General features: G+C 36.6%; 1 protein-coding gene across 11 annotated transcripts in view; it reads left to right on the top strand.

The window, feature by feature from the left end:
* Mctp1 (multiple C2 and transmembrane domain containing 1) overlaps nt 1-15,531 on the top strand; it is a 553,559-nt gene that overhangs the window by 517,526 nt on the left and 20,502 nt on the right. For 6 of the 11 annotated variants that reach the window (XM_047555764.1, XM_047555766.1, XM_047555769.1 and 3 more), the window contains one exon: nt 2,746-2,790. The exons of the other annotated variants lie outside the window; for them this stretch is intronic. In XM_047555764.1, the coding sequence (XP_047411720.1) occupies nt 2,746-2,790 (45 nt within the window). The remainder of the gene's footprint in view (nt 1-2,745; nt 2,791-15,531) is intronic. 11 annotated transcript variants of the gene reach the window in all.

The following is a 15,531-nucleotide window of genomic DNA, read 5'->3' as shown; positions in this document are numbered from 1 at the left end:
ACCAAAATGCCCCCTAATATTTTCTCTTATACTTTAATAAGAGAAGTGTAGTAAGAAATGCATAAACCAGCATCCATCTATATTTCTATGTTGAGGGATCACCATTTCCTTTCTAACGTCAGGTTTTGCTTTACAAGGATCACTGTGTGAGAGTGTCTACAGAAGCCAAGTACTGTCTGTAACATATCTGTGAGATTACAAGTTTTGACAACATAATTGTAACGCTAATTTATTTACTTCTTGGGGTTCTCTCACATTACGCGTGACCTAAAGATGAACAGTGAACACTTCACACTTCAGGGAGGAAGGAGATGGTACCTAAATGACCAACCAGATGCCCCAGGTCATCAAAGCTCTTGACAGCTTCCACCAGCTTCCTCTCATCACAGATCAGATCTCCTCCACATGGATCCTTGGCTTTAATTCAGCACTTTGATTTCTCATCCTCATAAAATAACTTGTGTGATTCTGCATCCTGGGTCCAGGAAGTCATCTTTGGTAATACCACTTCCTTGATTAATCACTCCTTTGGTTAAGTCCCTCCAAAGTAGTAGACTCAGGATTCTCAGGTGTTTGCATGTAAGTTAGTTCTGATCTGCAACTTAAAGATACATGACTCCAGTGCCTCTTCAAAAGCTTGGCCTACTACACTGCACACAGTGGGTATTCAGAAAGTATGGACTAACTAGCTAAGTAAACAGACAGGGCTTCTCTCAAAATGAAACCATATGTACTTTGCATAAAATTGCCAAGGTATTAGGAATAATATCTCCATTTTTATTAAAATTATGAAATCCAACATACAGAGTTTCTACCACTTACGACCAGACCAGATTTATTCCCAAGGGGCAGCTTGTTCCCTGGGAAAACCTGACTCAGCAGGCTTAAATTATTCTTTTGAGCCACTTAACTTCTGAATTTCCTCATTCAGTGGCTTAAACTCGACTTTAATATTGCATGCACTCAAAACATTTGCATTTAATTGTGGCAGAAGTATGTTTTCCTGTTGGCATCTGAAACATATTCATTATCAGTGTCAGGCTTATGTTGAGAGAGTTTGGTTATTTATATCTAGAAAATCAAATTCAACAAAGATAACTGAAGGCATGTAAGTAGATTTTTCCACTTTTTTATTGTAAGAATATGCAGCCTGTAGATACACAAATTCAAATCCTTGGCAAATCATATTTTCAATGACTGTTTGTCTAGAGATAAATGGATATGTGTAGAGAAAGTTATTTTAAGAATGATAAGTCAACATGAATTTTATTTTTGAAATGTATCTATACACATATTTTAAATATGTATATAAGTCAAGAAAATATTGTGTCTGGTGAAGTAATTGTTGTAGCACTTCATGTGGTTAAGAGATTTGAGCCTTATACAATTTATTTAAAACTATTTTAAACCTTATCCCAAGTTAAAGAACATTAAGATCTTGTCATATGCTTAAAAGTACAGGGTTAAAATTGAGGTTTGAGATATCCACTGGTTGGGTGTGCATTCCTGGATTATCTATTTAATAAAACTAACATGTCTTCCTATTAGAATGTCACACCACTAGGGACTCATGTAGGGAAGTGCAATACTTTCTGCTAACCCAGGATATATTTAAATTAATTTAAGAACAAAGCATTCCCCTAGATATACCACCAGTTGTTGTAGTCTTAATCAGAGCCAAAAGGATGTTGGCTGCTGCAGATGCTGCCATGTGAATACACGTTGATTTCGTGAATCCTATGCTCTGTTGATCAAACCACATTCTTGTCTAACATGTTTGTGAAGCAGTAAAAGTTTTTCTCTTCAAAGTAGAAGTTTGCTTACTTAGGAATGATATATTTTGAAGATGGATAGTGACCTCTGAAAAGCATTCATTAATCACTTAGAACAGACCTGCAAATACAAAATGAAATGAATCAATGAGCTAAATCCTTGCCAAATTTCAACCCCAGTTTTCATCTAAAATACTCAGGTAGTCAAAAGACTGTTCCGTTGGCCTAAATTACCAGGAAACATCAATACTAGTTTCCCTACTCACTGATTATGCAGATAAACTGACATGAAGTTACTGCTGCTGTTGAAAAGATCACACGTGTTTTAACTAGTGAAAGATGACAGGGTGATCAGAAGCCACACCTGCAAGACATCTGCAGACTAAAATATCAGAATAACTAAATGCTGTTCAGTATTGGTGGACATAACCCTCAAGTATATATTGAGCTTTGTGTTCTTCACTGAGCTAGAAGCAGTGGAGAGAGATAGTTTAAAACATCTAAGAACAATCACCACACTCAAGATGTTTCCCACAGAAACACACCCCTTTTCCCATTAGAGAAACCATCTACTAATCCACCAACATAATGGACACTGAGAGTGCAGCAAAAATAACTCAGCGGTCCATCTTGGACTGAAGACAGTTATTCCTAGAATTCAGAATGAGGAAAGATGAGTGAATTGCAGAGTCAAGAAGTGCTTTAAGTCCTGAAGAATGGGTGGAAATTACCCAGATGGAGGAGAGTTAGGAAGGACACTTCAGGTAGAGCATTCACCAGGGGAACAGCCTGAGAAGTATGATGTGTGCTCTGAGTGGCCACACTTGAACCTCTTGCCAGCATTCAGCTTGTTGAGCAAGTTGGGAATCAGGCACTTAGCTTCAGGCCCAGGTGCTTCTACTGGACATGTTGCAAATGGATTTATTTTTCATTTCTTAAATATAAGAATAACACAAATTGTTGTATTTTACAGGTATTGGAGAGTCCAATCAGGAGGCTAGCACACCACCAGGATAAGGTGAGGGCTATCTAACCTAGATAGTGCAGTGGGAAATGAAAAGGAATAAAAATAAAGCTTGTCACAATAAATTTCTAGGGGCTAAAACTTCATGAATTATCTAGAAAGAGGAAGTTATTCATAAAGCTTCTGCTGTTATTCATGAATTAGCAGAATATAGTTTCAAATGTAATGCATCTGCAGTTTGCTTTAAGTGCCACTAGGTGGCAAACGTGCATTATTCGTGGCTTGAGTTTAGAGACTTCTGGTAAATGAGATTTAGCTAATTTTGAGAATTTAAGTTCTAATTAAATTAGATTTTCTATCAGGGAAATATAGGTTTATAACTATGTAACTAGTTATTAAATCAGAATACCAACATACTTTTCAATGGCACTTATTTATTTTCAATTCTAATTAGTTATACATGACAGCAAAAAGAATGCGTTTTGACACATTGTACGCAAATGGAGCACAACTTCTCTTTCCCCTGGATGTACAGGGTGCATAGTTACACCAGTAATGGTACTTATTCCAAACATAAAAGAACCTATATACAAAATTGGAGTTATCTAAACAAAACTCTTATGAATCCCCCCCATTTTATTATTTCTTATTCAGTAATCACTCAGGAAACACCCTTATTTAGTATTCAAATAGTGACAAGTATCTTTGGTAAAAAATTATGTAAAACTATTTGTGTGCTTAGATTTGTAAATTGTACATATCACATTCTAACATCTGAGCTTAATGCTTTGGGTTAGAGCCCATTTCTTCTACTTAGCTATTTTCCCTGACAGATAGATTAGGTAAGTAGATAGATCCCTTACCTGAAAGTGTTTCTGCTATCCCCAGGAAGTTCAGTGAAAATATGTTACTTTCAGTAACTCCCTCAAAATGTTTTGCCTGACTGTACGCACCATGAAGGCAGTGTCAGTGTCCATTGGGCTTAGCCTTCTATCTTGGTTCCAGACCCTTGATGAGTTAATGAACATTTTCTTCTAGCCAAAAAATAATGTAGTGTCCTTTTCATGTGATCTTAGTAAATGAGGCACGACTACATGTTTTTGCCAATCAGGTGATCAGTTTATACCTATTATCTTCTAAGACTGACTCCAAAGAGGTTCATACAAAGATTTTCACATATGCTTTGTTTCTTGTGTTCTCTCACTTACAGTACATATGGATATAAGGATGTGTGTGTGTGTGTGTGTGTGTTACGAGACCTGGAACTTTAGTATTAATCTTTCTAAATTCAACAAGATTGATTTGGGTTATGCTAAATTCTAAGGTTAACCAATATTTATACTTAGCCTATATTTATATTGCTTACATTTATCTATATGAATATGTGAATGCATCTAAAAATCAGATAGGATATTTTATTTTGGGACTATGCTGCTATAGTGATATTGTGCTAGTAGTTGTTGCCGTTCACTTGGGAATATACGTAATTTAATATTTCCAGTAACTATGTGTTACTACTAATCATATTTATAGATAAAGAAGTAGAAGTTCAGGGTTGGGGACGTGTAGCTCAGTGGTAGAGCCCTTGCTTAGTATGTGTAAAACCCTGGGTTCTATTCCCAACACTGCAGGGAAAAGGGGGAAGGAGGAGGGGAGGTAAAGTTCAGATGCAATGAAGTGCCTGAGAACAACTAGTTAGTAAGATCCAAACCCAGGGTCAGCAAGTGGAAACTGAGGTCCAAACCTAGGGCTATTTAGTTGTATATCCTGTATACTTCACTGGAATGTTCTATTACTTATTCTACTACTATGCTGACTTTTTTTGTTTGAAAACCCACCCAATGTAGTAAAACAAACATTTATTTGAACATACTTATGGGTTTAGACCTTACATACAATGCACAAATACTCTCAAAAGTCTCTTTCCATGTAGTACTTTTGGTGGAAATTGCTCCTGAACAAGAAAAAGTCTACTTTAGTCTATCAGTAGTTTGGAGATTATTCGTGATCCACCTGTACTGTAAAATGCTCAGCTGGCTTGGTCATTTTTACATCCAGAATAAACCCGTCATCTTCTCTATATTTTGTACTCAATCCTATAAATCAAAGTTTCATTTAATTCAAAACATAATTTGGACAAACACTGTTAAAAATATAAAAAACTAACCCTGTGGAGCTTTCCTAGCAATTAGTCTGGGTCTCCAGCTATTCTTGAAAATACATGGAAAAGAGGAGGCAGATGCAGTCTGGCAAGGAAATAAGATACCTCCATGTCCTCCCGGTGGGAGTGGAAGCTGTACAATCTCTTTTGGAAGACGATTTGGCAGTACGTACCAAAATTACAAAAACATGGATTCTTTGGCCAAACAATTTTACTTCCACAAGTTTATCCTACAGATACACTCACATGTGTGAACTCTGTTTAATAACAGAAATTGGTAAAGGACTATAAACATTTATTAAGGGAAAACTGATCAAATAAATTCATGGTACCTCCATGCCATGGACTACTATGCAGTTCTAAGAATGAGAAAGTTTTTAACATTGATGTGAAATAATTTCAAAGATACACAATTTATTAGGGAAAAAAAAGCATGCCTTGTTATACTATGCTATTTGTGTCTTAAAAAGAAATAGGATAACACACACACACACACACGCACACACACACACTCATTCACATTTATATTTGCTTGACTGTGTGCAGCAGAATTTCTGGAAAACTGTATAAGAAATTAATGACACTGATTGTGTCCAAAGAGGGGAGAAATCAGTTGGGAGCCAGCTCTTCCATCCCAACTTGAACATGTATTTCTTGAACTATTACTTTTGAACTATTTATTTATTTACTTACTTTAAAAGACAGGTTAAGTGGCCAGGCACGGTGGTGCACTCCTGTAATCCCAGCAGCTTGGGAGGTTAAGGTAGGAGTATCTCAAGTTCAAAGTTAGTCTCAACAACAGCAAGATGCTAAGAAACTCGGTGAGACCCTATATCTAAATAAAATACAAAATAGGGCTAGGGTTTATGGCTCAGTGGTTGAGTGCCTCTGAGGTCAATACCCAGTACCAATAAATAAATAAATAACTATTTAAAACATGTATCCTTCAACTCTGCATTTCAAGATTTGGAAGTTTGGCTTGTACAAAGTACAAAGACTTATGTACAAAAAGATGTTCTCGGCACCATTATTTAAATGATAGCAAGGGAAATCAATAAAAATGTCCAGCATTTGGAAGTTAAAAGCAAGAAATATATACATATGTGTGTACACTACACATCTCCTTTGTAAACGTAATAAATTTGCATGTTCAATATCAGGAATTCCAGATCAAACTTGACTTGTTCATTGAATCCATATCATATGACACTGTTCTTGACATGCAATAATGACAAGATTAATAATTGTAGAAAGATTAATATATAGAAAAGAGATTAAAAGGATATATCCTAAACATGTTAACATTGTTTACAGGAGATTTTTTACTGTCTAAGCTTATTTTTTTATTTTCTAAGTTTATTTTTTGATTAGAAAGTACAAATATGATAAAACACATCCTAAAAATTAATACTTTTCATGCTATCTCTACCTATAGAGGGATGAACATCAATTTTAATGAGTATCATGGAATGTACACATTTGATCAGCAGTGCTCACAGAAATTCTAGAAAGGATGGTAGTAGTATATAAGTGATAGCTGGTACATTTAGTACATTGAAAATACATAGGTTTAGAGCAGTGAAGTATATAGGAGAATAATTCAAATGTTGATTACAATATCACTCAACACTTGAGATCACAGAACTAGGATTGGAGTTATATGATTGAAGAGTGACATAAAAACTGAGGTCTTTTCTGTAACACTAGAACTGGTTTTTGTTTTTTTCTAAGTTTTTTGCCTACAGACATATATAGCTTTTGGTCCTCACTCAGCCCCTTACATGCTCTGTGACCTTTTGAAGATATTTCTCCATCTGCAAAATGAGGCTAATAGTCTTTGTGGGGTTGTTTGTGGTGTGCATTTCTAAGGCAAGTGCAGGGTTTAGCATAGTATCTGGCATATAATGTGGATGGCTCTCTTTTTCTGCTTTCCACATATATCATTGAGTTGCCTGAGTATGAATGAAGAACTAAAACTTGATTTAGAATTGGGAAGAGGGCTTATTTTCTAACTGAATATTTAACTATATCCTACTCATGTTTCTTAAAAGGTATGGATCATGCCACTGTATTGATGTGGCAAGGGTGTGTTGCCTGGGGAATCTATGACCACCCTACCACACCAATGATTAGCACCTATGTTTGCTGATACAAAATATATGCACACCCACTTCTGTGGTCTCTATAGTTTTGTCCAATGGAAAGAATGGAAATCATCTGTCAATCATGTTGCTATGCCTAAGAATGCTGGAGAACTTATGGGTTTTGCATGTTTGCCTAAAACTTTTGATGCCCACTTTCTAGACCTGAAAAGTTCCTTGTCACTCATAATTCCTACAAATAAGATAAAGCTTATGAACTTTTAATAGAAAATTCTGTTCTTTCTTGTTCTTTGAATTTAATTGCATTAAAATTTTTAATACAAATTTCACAAAATGATTTTCATATGTGTGTTCCAAGTAACTTTTAACACTAAGACAACCAGCTTACTTAAATAATAAAGTAGATGAGAATAAATTTGTCATATTTAGAATGGATAAAATTATAATTATAAAAACTTTAAATTTAAACAATGTATTTATAAAATTTTTGATACATAAATACTATTTTATAAACCAAACCTGGATGACTTAATGAATTTTTTAATGTTCTAGTCCATTCAGGCTTCTATAACAGAATGCCATAGAGTAGGTTGCTTAAGAACAGAAATTTATTTCTCACAGTTCTGGAGACTGGAAAGTTCAAGATTGAGAAGCCAATAGATACAGCATCTTGAGAAGTAACTTCCTGTCTCATGAATGACTGTCTTTTTGCTATGTCCTCATGTGGCAGAATGAGGAGGGGGACTCTCGGTGATGTCTTATAAGGACATTAATCCCATCAGTGAGGGTTTCACCTCCATGACCTAATAATTTTCTAAAGTCAGTTAAATTTCCTAAGGCAACAAGGAACTAAGAAAAAAAAAAAAAAAGAAACTTTAGACAGATGAACATTTTATCCTGGAAGAAAAAAATAATAGCAATCAGCAACATTAAACAATACTGCCAGTTGTCAAATCCTTTCTGTTTTGTAATAATATTGTCTTTTAATATTTCTTAGAAACCATGTTTCTTAAGCATGGCCACTCTCTCCTATACTAATGCAATGTTTGCCACTAAGGTGACTCTTTACAGGAATGACACTACCTGTTATCAGTGACTTTGTGTTCTTAGCTGAATTGTGCCAGTCATCTTTTTGAAGTTAAAAGAATAAATAAATTCCTGTTGGCTAAAGAAAAGTATTTCAATACTTCTCAGAAAGGAGGGAAAATAAGAATGCAAAAATTGGAAGGACAATTTTGAAATTTAGATTAATAAAGTGAATAATAAATAATTAAATCTTAATTTATAATGCTGTCTTTGTTTCCCCCAGCTATGTGTTTGTCTGGAAAATGCTACTTCTATTTGTATTTCTGCATAGCAGCCATTTGGCTCAGATAAAATATCTAATTCATAATACTGGTAAATGTGCCAAAAAGTCACACAAACCAGAAGGTTCAAAATAATTTCTATCAACTCTACACAGTGTGTTTGAGGAAGAGCAGATTGTTGTAACTTTAGTGCTTACAATCAGGAAGCATTCATAAACAGAGGCATTTAAACATTTGTGTTCATCTGACACATCAAAAATCAGGTAGGAAAAGTCAATATTTATTGTCATCTATCTTCCAGCACTTATTGATAATTATAGTAACAGCAATAATTAATAGTAATAAAATGGTAATAAGGAACATTTTTAGAACTTATTATAAATCAGACAGAGGGCTAATGTTTTACATATTTGGGATTAATCTACCATATTAGACTCAAAACAATCTTAAATTGTTCCAAGTATACACGGATTTCTTTAGCTCTACAAGAAATTATACCCAAAATATTTTTTGTTGTTGTCCTAGAATACAGACTCCAAGAAAAGAACTGGAACTAGAATCACCCCCTCTTGCAGTGGCAGTATTCCCAATGATTTCCTATTGAAAATTTTCTAATTTTCTTTTTTTTGGGGGGGGGTACTGGGGATTGAACTCAGGGGCACTCAAACACTGAGCTATATTCCCAGCCCTATTTTGTATTCTATTTAGAGACAGGGTCTCATGGAATTGCTTAGTACCTCACCATTGCTGAGGCTGGCTTTGAACTTGAGATCCTCTTGCCTCAGTCTCCTGAGCAGCTGGGATTACAGGTGTGTGCCACCATGCCTGGCTAGGTTTCCTAATCTTTAATACTGGTACTTGATTTTATATTGGTTAAGTTCCCTGCCATTTTTGTGTTGTGTATGTGTGTTTCTCTGGCTAGAGTTACTAACATTTAATTGTGAACCAGAACTCAGTGAAACACAAAACATAATTAGAAGCTATTTTGAAAAACTATACTCCAACAAAATAGAAAATTTCCAAGACATCAACAGGTTTCTAGAGACATATGAATTGCCTAAACTGAACGAGGAGGACATACACAATTTAAATAGACCAATTTCAAATCATGAAATAGATGAAGTCATCAAAAGCCTACCAACAAAGAAAAGTCCAGGACCAGATGGGTTTTCAGCCGAGTTCTACAAAACCTTTAAAGAAGAGCTCATTCCAATACTTCTCAAAGTATTCCATAAAATAGAAGAGGAGGGAACCCTCCCAAACTCATTCTATGAAGCCAATATCACCCTGATACCTAAACCAGACAGAGACACATCAAGGAAAGAAAATTTCAGACCAATATCCTTAATGAACATCGACGCAAAAATTCTCAACAAAATTTTAGCAAATCGCATACAAAAACATATTAAAAAGATAGTGCACCATGATCAAGTGGGTTTCATCCCAGGGATGCAAGGTTGGTTCAACATCAGGAAATCAATAAATGTAATTCACCATATCAACAGACTTAAAGTCAAGAATCACATGATTATTTCAATAGATGCAGAGAAAGCATTTGATAAAATACAGCACCCCTTCATGCTCAAAACACTAGAAAAAATAGGGATAGTGGGAACATTCCTTAACATTGTAAAGGCCATCTATGCTAAGCCCATGGCTAATATCATTCTAAATGGTGAAAAACTGAAAGCATTCCCCCTTAAAACTGGAACAAGGCAGGGATGCCCTCTTTCACCACTTCTTTTCAATGTTGTCCTTGAAACTCTAGCCAGAGCAATTAGACAGACCAAAGAAATTAAAGGGATACGAATAGGAAAAGAAGAACTCAAACTATCCCTGTTCGCTGATGATATGATTATATACTTAGAGGAACCAGGAAATTCCACCAGAAAACTTTTAGATCTCATAAGTGAATTCAGTAAAGTAGTGGGATATAAGATCAATGCACATAAATCTAAGGCATTTTTATACATAATTGATGAATCTTCAGAAAGAGAAATTAGGAAAACTACCCCATTCACAATAGCATCGAAAAAAATAAAATACTTGGGAATCAATCTCACAAAAGAGGTGAAAGACCTCTACAGTGAGAACTATAGAACACTAAAGAAAGAAATTAAAGAAAACCTCAGAAGATGGAAAGATCTACCATGTTCTTGGATAGGAAGAATTAATATTGTCAAAATGGCCATACTACCAAAAGTGCTATACAGATTCAATGCAATTCCAATTAAAATCCCAATGATGTACCTTACAGAAATAGAGCAAGCAATTATGAAATTCATCTGGAAGAATAAAAAACCCAGAATAGCTAAAGCAATCCTCAGTAGAAGGAGTGAAACAGGGGGTATCGCAATACCAGATCTTCAACTCTACTACAAAGCAATAGTAACAAAAACGGCATGGTATTGGTACCAAAATAGAAAGGTGGATCAATGGTACAGAATAGAGGACACGGACACAAACCCAAATAAATACAATTTTCTCATACTAGACAAAGGGGCCAAAAATATGCAATGGAGAAAAGATAGCCTCTTCAACAAATGGTGCTGGGAGAATTGGAAATCCATATGCAACAGAATGAAACTAAACCCATATCTCTCCTCATGCACGAAACTAAACTCAAAATGGATTAAGGACCTCGGAATCAGACCAGAGACCCTGCATCTTATAGAAGAAAAAGTAGGTCCAGAGCTTCAACATGTCGACTTAGGACCAGACTTCCTCAACAGGACTCCCATAGCATAAGAAATAAAAGCAAGAATTAATAACTGGGATAGATTCAAACTTAAAAGCTTTCTCTCAGCAAAGGAAACTATCAGCAATGCAAAGAAAGAGCCTACAGAGTGGGAGAAAATCTTTGCCAATCATACTTCAGATAGAGCACTAATCTCCAGAATGTATAAAGAACTCAAAAAACTCTACACCAAGAATGCAAATAATCCAATCGACAAATGGGCTAAGGAAATGAATAGACACTTCACAGAAGAAGATCTACAAGCAATCAACAAACATGGAAAAATGTTCAACATCTCTAGTAATAAGAGAAATGCAAATCAAAACCACCCTAAGATTCCATCTCACCCCAATTAGAATGGCGCTTATCAAGAATACAGGCAACAACAGGTGTTGGCGAGGATGTGGAGAGAAAGGTACACTCATACATTGCTGGTGGGGCTGCAAATAAGTGCAGCCACTCTGGAAAGCAGTGTGGAGACTCCTTAGAAAACTTGGAATGGAACCACCATTTGACCCAGCTATCCCACTCCTTTGCCTATACCCAAAGGACTTACTATCAGCATATTACAGAGATACAGCCACATCAATGTTCATAGCTGCTCAGTTCACAATAGCCAGATTGTGGAACCAACCTAGATGTCCTTCAATTGATGAATGGATAAAGAAACTGTGGTATATATATACAATGGAATATTACTCAGCCATAAAGAATGATAAAATTATGGCATTTGCAGGCAAATGGATGAAATTGGAGAATATCATGCTAAGTGAGATAAGCCAATCTCAAAAAACCAAAGGACGAATGATATCGCTAATAAGTGGATGATGACACATAATGGGGGGTGGGAGGGGTTAGTGTTAGGGTTAGAGTTAGGGTTAGGGAGGGGGGCAAGAATGGAGGAAGGAAGGACTGTATAGAGGGAAAAGAGGGGTGGGAGGGGTGGGGGGGAAGGGAAAAATAACAAAATGAATCAAACAGCATTACTCTATGTAAATTTATGATTACACAAATGGTATGCCTTTACGCCATGTACAAACAGAAACAACATGTATCTCATTTGTTTACAATAAAAAAAATAAAAAAAATAAACAGAGAGGCTACCAAATGGTGATATACCTATTTCACATTTCCTTCTGAAACATCTGGGAGTGGGGTGTTAGTAGGGAAGGTGGGTGTCACAGGATGAGAGGAGTGTGAGTTACATTTGCCATGAGGTCTTCTATGAGCTATGCTCTTTATAAGGCATGGCTTTAAAATTTGGTTTGCATCACCACCTGTATATTGCCTTCTCTGTCACCAACTCTTTCTAGATGCACAGAAAACAATTTATCCTTTGATGCCAGAATCTCCTGCATAAATAAGACTGGAGTAAAAGGTCCACTCAGTACATATAAGTTGAGTGATATTTATTTATTTGAAGAACCAGGGCAAGGACAACATGCTTTACTAAACCTAGAACAGCTTGTAGTGGGTCCATGGTATCCCTTTTCCCATTTGTTATGATTAGCAGTGTGTGAATGATTCCAGAAGTCAATAAAGACCCTTCAGAATAGCAGCAAATAAATTCCCAGATAGGCAATATCATTCAGGTGGCAATAGCAATTTTCTGCTACCATGCTAGCAAAATGGAACAAAATTTAAATCATCAGTGATGTGGCCAAATTCTAGATTGTTAATCCAGTTATTTATCAAAGAACTGTTTTGGTTCTTAGAAATCAAGAGCCAGGCCAAGTATTGTGGTGCATGCCTGTAATTCCAATGAGTCATGAGGCTGAAGCAGAAGGATCCCTAACTCAAGGCCAGTTTGGACAACTTAGTGAGACCTGTCTCAAAATAAAAACAAAAAGGACTGGGAATGTAGCCCAAAGTTAGAGTAACCCTGGGTTCAATCCCTAGTACTGAAAAAAAAAAAAAAAAAAAAATTCAGCAATAAAAAGCAAGAACTGGTGAGGAGGAAAAAAAGCATATTTTCTCGTTCTTTTGTGACAACTGCTAGGTTTTGCTCCTGGCACAGGCTGAATCATCATTCTGCTGAGGCAGGGCAGTGCCTGGAGAGGCAGGTAGTCTTCATCCATAAGAAGGGTCTTCTCTTTCAATTGAGGAGCAATTACTTGCTATTAAATAAGACATTGATTTAGACTTTTCAATGATACAATAAGTTTTATAAAAGAGGGTTAAATAAAAGACAAGATAGGAAAGATAGATAAAACTCTTAATATTATTAAGGCAGTGGAAGGGCCTGAAATGCAAAATCAATAGCAAATATGGCAGCGTAGTACTTATATAAATCACCCTACAGGGCCTGGGAACAGCCCTGAGAGGGAAAATGGTATTCCCCAATGAACAGCTTCACACCTGCGGTCTCCAGCAGCCTTTGTCCTGCTCATTTTTGGCTACTGATTTTGCCTTCTGTATCACTGAGAAAAACAGAAGCAATTAGATCTCTCAGGTCTTTGCATCTTCCTAACACCAAAGCTGAGACCTCCTTGATCTTCACCACTCTTTTCCCTTTCCTTTGGTCACTGGGGAAAAGGTATCCCTGCCTCTTCCTCTTTCTCATTCCTTTGCAAATGGCAGCTGAAGTTAGTCCTCATTTTCTGTAACATTCATTCTCCTCTGTACTGCTGGGTCATTCAAAAACAAGTAAATATACTCTAGGATAACTCTTTGCAAATTTTAATGTGCATATGAATCACCTAGGAATTTTATTAAGCTACAAATCCTAATTGGAGTTATAAGGCTCTAGTATTTATCTTTTAAAAAAGCCTCTTGATTCCACACACATGTACTCCAGCTCTCTCCTCATGATTTAGCAACCTTTCACAGCAAAATTTTTTGATGGGTGTCTACCGTGAGTGTGTCCACTTTGCAATCACACTCTGCTAAATCCATCCAAAGCTTCCATCCCCCCCACTCAGCTGAAATTGCTCCTTAAGGTCACATAATACATTTGCCAAATCCATTGGCATTTTTATGTTGTCTTTATTGAACTCTTAGTTTGGGAGGTTATCCTTCCCTCCTTGAAATACTTCCTTTTGGGCTGGGGTTGTAGCTTAGTGGTAAAAGCACTTGCCTTGCATGTGTGAGGCCCTGGGTTTGATCCTCAGCACCATGTGAAAATAAAATAAAGATATGTGCCCATCTACAACTTAAAAAAATCCTTTCTTATGACTTCCATAGTGCCTTCTAATTTTCCTCCTACTTCAGTCTTTTTCAGTCTCCTCTGCTAGTTCCTACCTATCTGCTCAATAGTTAAGTTTTGCGGGGCCCCAGGGCTGTTTTGGCATTCTCTGTCCATATTCCTTACCTCAGTGTCTCCTATTTCAACATTAAGGACCTTCTGAATACCAAGGACTTTCAGAAAATCTGTATCTCCTACCTGACTCATACATCCTTCAACCTAATGCTCTCACCTCCTGGGTATCCAACAGGCACCTCACACTTTTTCTTTGCCCAAATACAACTCTTCATCCACCTTTTCTCAAGCTTGCTCTTTTTCTCTTCATCCTCAGATCAGTAAAAGAAGATTAGAAAGAGGGAAGACGGAGAAAAACCAGGACAATTCCCCTAAGTCCCTGTTATTTCTCTTGGTCTCTGGGGGCATTTTCTAGTATTGTCTAAGTGGCTGAGTCTGTGGTTCACCTCCCCAAAAGAGAGATCCCTCCATAATCTTAAATATTGCTAAGCCCTCCATGGCTTGGCTTCTGTCACATGGTCAGGCTATGTGGTCTAGTATCTAGACTCCAGTAGCATAACCTCCTTCTGACAATGGCTTCCTACATTGCCAAAGTCTGCCACACTCTATTTGGTTCTCAGTTTTTTCCGTCATCCATATAACCACTTCTCTGCATTAAATCTCATTTGAAAGAATTAGAGGAGTTATTGCTTTCCTGACCAAAACACCTACTTTTCAACTACAGAGTTCATCCTTGGAGCAGCCCTCCCTGACCACTGGGTCCCTCTCCAGAACATGTTTCTTTGATCAGCGGCTCACTGCACTTTTTACTTTCTACTGTTTTTCTTGTTGTTTATTTATGTGTTTGTTTGGTGCTGTCTTGCATATCACTGTTTCCTGGAGCCTACCATTCCCAGAGCCTATAATAGTGTCTGATATTTAATTGATGTTCATTTATTCAATTAATATTTATTAAGAGGTTTAGCTAAACAGAATATTGCTCAAATGGATACGGGATGTAAATAAAATGAATTACCTGATAAGCAGGATTCTCAATATAAATTTTAGAAAAATGGGAAAAGACTTCAAAACAGGAAAATACTACCTTTTGGGAAGAAAGACAATTGGTGGAAGGAAACAATGTGTGTGTGTGTGTGTGTGTGTGTGTGTGTGTGTGTTTTCTGTGTGTGTGGTACTGGGGAATGAACCCAGGACCTTGCAGCATGATAGGCAAGTGCTCTACCACAGAGTTACATCCTCAACGCTTTTTAATTTTTTGAGACAAGGTTTCACTAAGTTGTCTAGACTGA

This window comes from Sciurus carolinensis, chromosome 6 (genome assembly GCF_902686445.1).
Source record: "Sciurus carolinensis chromosome 6, mSciCar1.2, whole genome shotgun sequence".
NCBI lineage: Eukaryota > Metazoa > Chordata > Mammalia > Rodentia > Sciuridae > Sciurus > Sciurus carolinensis.
This window is presented reverse-complemented; position numbering and strand designations above follow the sequence as displayed.